Here is a 4,512-nt window from a genome sequence, read left to right as displayed (position 1 = left end):
CTCGATATTTTGCATTTCAATGTCAAACTCATTTCGAATAGATGACATTTGAATTTTATGGGTTCAAACGGAAGAAATTCACGTCGATTTATCGAGATGGACGCTCACCGCCAATCGATCTTCAATCCGAAGTCACAGCGGTCGAATCGTATCTCATGAACCAACGTTCATCAGTGGTAACCAATATTTTGAATCGTCGCCAAATTGAAAGCCAATGAAGAATCGGTTAAGCTTTAGTCTTGAGGTTAAAAAGCACTGAATATGGACTGATTTTGCTAAAAATAAATTAAGTTCGGTATATCTCACGAAATCACGATCGCCCCTGTAAAAGGAATATTTTCTCGAAATGAAATTGAAACTCATCAATATCCGGAGTAAACTTTTGTTCAAGTAGGTAGGAATGTTAATAAAACTGTCGATTTCAATTGACAGAGAAACGGAATTATTGACTCTTCTCTGTACAAACCTCCTTCCCAAATCGATTGACAAGTCCATGTCGTTGAGAACGACTCGTTCCATATATAAAGTGAAAAATCAAGTCGAATCGATTCATTGCAGAGATGGTGTTCACGTCATAAAGTAATACTTCTCAGCCTTTGGAGAAAAAACGAGGTATTTTGCAAAAGATAAATTCAATCCAGTAAAATTTGTTTCTAGTATTTTCTCAAAGAGAGATGGGTTCAAAATCCGAATACGTCGAAGCCTTAACATGGAATCGAAATGTATTCCGTCGACTCTACATAAATCGCGATGAGAAAAGTTTCACCGAATCCAATTCGACTCGATTTTTCAAAGCTGTATTCAATGGGTGCATCCATGGCAGTCAATTTTCGATAATAGTTTCGTTGTGTTTCTTCTTACAAATGCACATTCGATCGTTTGAACGTGTTTTGCTCGGTGTGTATGAGATGTGCGTTACAACTAGTGCATACTTTACATTTTGGGCAATATTTCTGTCGCGTAACAAAGTCACCGAGTTTTTCGACGATTTGCAAGAGATTTATGACGAAAGTAAGCAGAAAGATAAAAAATCTCAAAGAAAAGATGAAAAAAATCCAAAGGAGATGCGATTTTCATCGTTTTTAATTGAAATTAAATTTCACCGTTTTCAGATAGAAACGAGAGGTCGTTTTCCGTATTTCTTGAGGCCAATGAGAAAAGTGAGAACAGCACAAAGTTTCTAATGAAAGGTGCACCGACGATGTACTTTTTTTATCAAGTATTTTTGACCCTTTTGAGTCTCTTCATTTGCTATCGAGCCGATGGATACATCGATCCAGCCCGACTATCACTTTATAACCCGTTTAAATTTGTGTATTTTAAAGTCGCACCGGAAAATGTGCAAGAATAATTTCAAAAGCTATTTTTCAGGTTACCTTGGAATCAAAAATCGTTGATTGGTTGCATTGCATCTCGATTGTATGCACTGTTGTTTGGTCAATCGTACGTTATACTCTACGGGGTTTTTAGCTCGTATTTTGTGTCCATTGTTCATCATCATAATGCATTTTACAAACATTATCATGCAATTTGCGAACAAATTAACGAACTGTCGCAACTCGAACATAATGGATCAAAAGGGAAATATACTCTGATTAAGCTCATAAAATTCCATACGGCCGCCAAAGGGTGAGTTCAAAGAAGAAAAAAAATCTGGGTCAAATTTTCATCGGACCACGTCATTAGGCTAAACTGAGTTGATTTTTGTTAAAATCATTAATTTTCGGTTCTTGCAGGCTCTTTAAAAAATCCGCTGACATATTTAGCAGAGCAATCATTATTCAACTGATCGGTGGCACCATTTATGTGTCGTGCCGGATCTTTCAATTGGATGTCACCATTCATAACCGAGATCCAAATGTGCTACTTGTTATTGTAGGGATGAGCGTTGGACTGTCGTATCTTTTCCTATATTGTTACTATGGGAAACGAACTAACGTCTACTATTCTCAAATGGGTCAAAGTTTGTTCGAATCAAATTGGTATCTGCTACCAAATGAACTGCAAAAATTCTATATTTTAATGATTGCCAACGTACAAGTGCCCATTTCATATCATGGTTTGAATGTGGTTGATTTGAATTTGGAACGATTTACAAAGGTGATTTAAGAAAGGAATGGTATTTTTCAATTTTAAGGAAAATTTTACTATTTCAGATTTTAAATACGATTATATCGTATTATCTGGCTTTTAAAACACTTATTATGGGATAATCAAGCTTCGTACACAACTGAGATGAAAAAATGACCAGACATTTTTTGAAATTAAAATCAACTCTAATTCTTGCAAAGGACGTTTTTTTCAATTCACACGAATCTAGTTAAAGTAAAGAGGAACTTACATCCGTAAGTCTATCTTTTCCGCACTGTATCCAAAAACAATTATTACCGAACGAAAATAACAGAAGAAAACTATTCGATTTCTTTTCGAAGATTTATTTCTTTATACATTTGCGTTTTAAGAGTTAAACATTTAGTGGCAAATCGTAGTCTTCATTATCTAAGAAATGAAATAAAACCATTTTTTATTGCAAAACGTCTTTTTCGAATTCAATGTAGCACCAATAGTACTTATTTCACTCGGTATCTTATCATCAATGTTATTCGCATTCACATCAGCGCCATGATCAATCAATAAACTCTTCGTTGTCTGAAAAGTGAATAATAAATTCGATTTAAGCTTGATTATTCTACATTTCAGATGAAAGTGACTTTACATTTCCTATAAGTTTTCGAACATTCTCTTTCTTCCATTTATTAAGGCAATAAATTCGGTTTTTGCTTCTTTTCGATTCTCTATAAAATTAAATTAAACAGTTTCGAAAAAAATTGTCTCTATTAAATAAAATTTAAAATAAATCATTACCAGTAACCATTTCACGTGGTGTTTTATTATGTTTTTCTTTTGCATTTTCATCTGCTCCTTTACCAATCAAGACCTCTTGCACTTCTTTATTGTCTGAAAAGTGAAAAGAAATTCTATATTGGAAATTCTCAATGTTTATTTTGAAATGTTTGGAATCACCTGCAAAGTAAGCCAAATGAAGAGGCGTAATCATATCTCTACCTATAGCATTGACATCAACTCTTTGTGCGATCAGATATTCAGCTAATTCCTTTGTACCTGAAACATTGATCGAATGAATTTAATACGTTGGCGCATTGATCATAATATTAATTATTTAAATAATGATTATTACCAAGAATGGCTGCGAAATGTAAAGATGTGAAATTCCATTTGCCTTTTGCAAGAGCGTCCGCTCCATGTGCAATTAGACTTTTACAAGCGTTCAAATTGTCTGAAATGTTGATCAAACAGACAAAGTATTTGAATTTCATTTTTATTCTTCAAAAATTTAAAATTATACCACCCATGGCAGCCCAGTGTAAAGGTGTTAATTTCAAATCATCTACAGCAGTTACATTCGCTCCATTTGCAATTAAATATTCAACCATGTCATTTGAACCTGAAACATTAAGCGGATGATCACTGATTACTTATTTGCTTGAATCCACTTAAATAAATTCGATTTTCTGAATATATAGGCAATTACCGTATTGAGCGGCAGAATGGAGTGGTGTAAACTTTAAGTAGTCCTCAGCATTCACGTTCATTCCATTTGCGATTAAGATTTTGCATATTTCCAAATTATCTGAAAGTTAATAAAGTTGATTAGCTCATGTACGCATATGAGAAATTGTTTATTCAAAATTGTGTAAAATTACCGAACATTGTTGCCATATGAAGTAAAGTTGTACCGTTGGACTAATAACATCATGCTAGTAAGATAGTTATTACTTATTACTAATAATTTCTAATAACTGTTAATACTAGGGGGGAGACACAAACGATTAAACCATGATTCCAATATAAAAACACTAATCCTACTATTCCACCAATCCGTCATTTCATTGTCAAATGTGATGTCACATTTCGCCGGTATTCACTTTGTTGAAAACTTATTTATCGACACTGGAGTATGACATTTTTTTTTATTGATAATTGAAATTATTTTTTTCATCAATAAAATTTTGAGAAAGTGTATCTATTGTTTTGTAAATTTGTAATCGACTTTTGAACTAAAAAATATTTCAAAAAAGAACAAATTACTATTTCAAAAAAAGTTTAATGCCTTTATCAAATTCTGTACTATCGATTACAAAAACATTGAATCTAACCCATTTTCGCTATTCCATACATGGGATTAGTGAATCCATGTGAATCCAGCTACTGAATTCTCTATTCCACTTTAATTTCTCGAATTTTTACACTAAAAGTCTAATCCTATTCCACGTGTCTACCCCCTAGTGTTAATAAGATGTCATCTTATTAGTGTAATAAGTATAGTAATAAGTATAGTTATTAGAATGTTACTAGTCAGAAGACTAATAAGATGCATGTATCTTATTAGTATAGTTATTAGTATAGTTTCTCATCAGTATATTTCGATTGGTGTTACTAGAAGCAAATACTACTGAAACACGAAAAACAGCAGAAAGGCAGTCAAAATCA

The 4,512-nt window shown here is 33.0% G+C and overlaps 2 protein-coding genes across 3 annotated transcripts; one reads left to right on the top strand and one right to left on the bottom strand.

The window, feature by feature from the left end:
- The first annotated feature begins 674 nt into the window (after positions 1 to 674).
- Positions 675 to 2,109, top strand: LOC116347416 (putative odorant receptor 92a). The gene is made up of 4 exons (XM_031777992.1): positions 675 to 1,011; positions 1,113 to 1,314; positions 1,372 to 1,629; positions 1,737 to 2,109. Exons 1-4 carry the CDS (start codon positions 675 to 677, stop codon positions 2,107 to 2,109), a joined length of 1,170 nt encoding a protein of 389 aa, XP_031633852.1.
- Positions 2,110 to 2,419: 310 nt separating this feature from the next.
- On the bottom strand, positions 2,420 to 3,932 carry LOC116347417 (ankyrin repeat domain-containing protein 1-like). Of its 2 annotated transcripts, XR_004201692.1 has the most exons (9): positions 3,726 to 3,932; positions 3,554 to 3,652; positions 3,368 to 3,466; positions 3,200 to 3,298; positions 3,025 to 3,123; positions 2,866 to 2,958; positions 2,717 to 2,795; positions 2,571 to 2,649; positions 2,481 to 2,499 (listed from the first exon to the last, which is right to left on the bottom strand). XR_004201692.1 is itself a non-coding variant. In XM_031777993.1 (8 exons), the coding sequence occupies exons 1-7, from the start codon at positions 3,739 to 3,741 to the stop codon at positions 2,722 to 2,724; spliced, it is 579 nt and encodes a 192-aa protein (XP_031633853.1). In that variant the 5' UTR covers positions 3,742 to 3,932; the 3' UTR covers positions 2,420 to 2,649; positions 2,717 to 2,721. The 2 variants fall into 2 exon arrangements, 1 of the variants encoding a protein (XP_031633853.1); XM_031777993.1 differs by having other exon boundaries at positions 2,420 to 2,649.
- Between the last annotated feature and the right edge of the window lie 580 nt (positions 3,933 to 4,512).

This window comes from Contarinia nasturtii, unplaced genomic scaffold, assembly GCF_009176525.2.
Source record: "Contarinia nasturtii isolate CC-2019 unplaced genomic scaffold, AAFC_CNas_1.1 Cnas_scaffold_1884, whole genome shotgun sequence".
Lineage (NCBI taxonomy): Eukaryota > Metazoa > Arthropoda > Insecta > Diptera > Cecidomyiidae > Contarinia > Contarinia nasturtii.
Note: the sequence above shows the minus strand (reverse complement) of the source record. Positions and strands in the feature narration are given on the sequence as shown.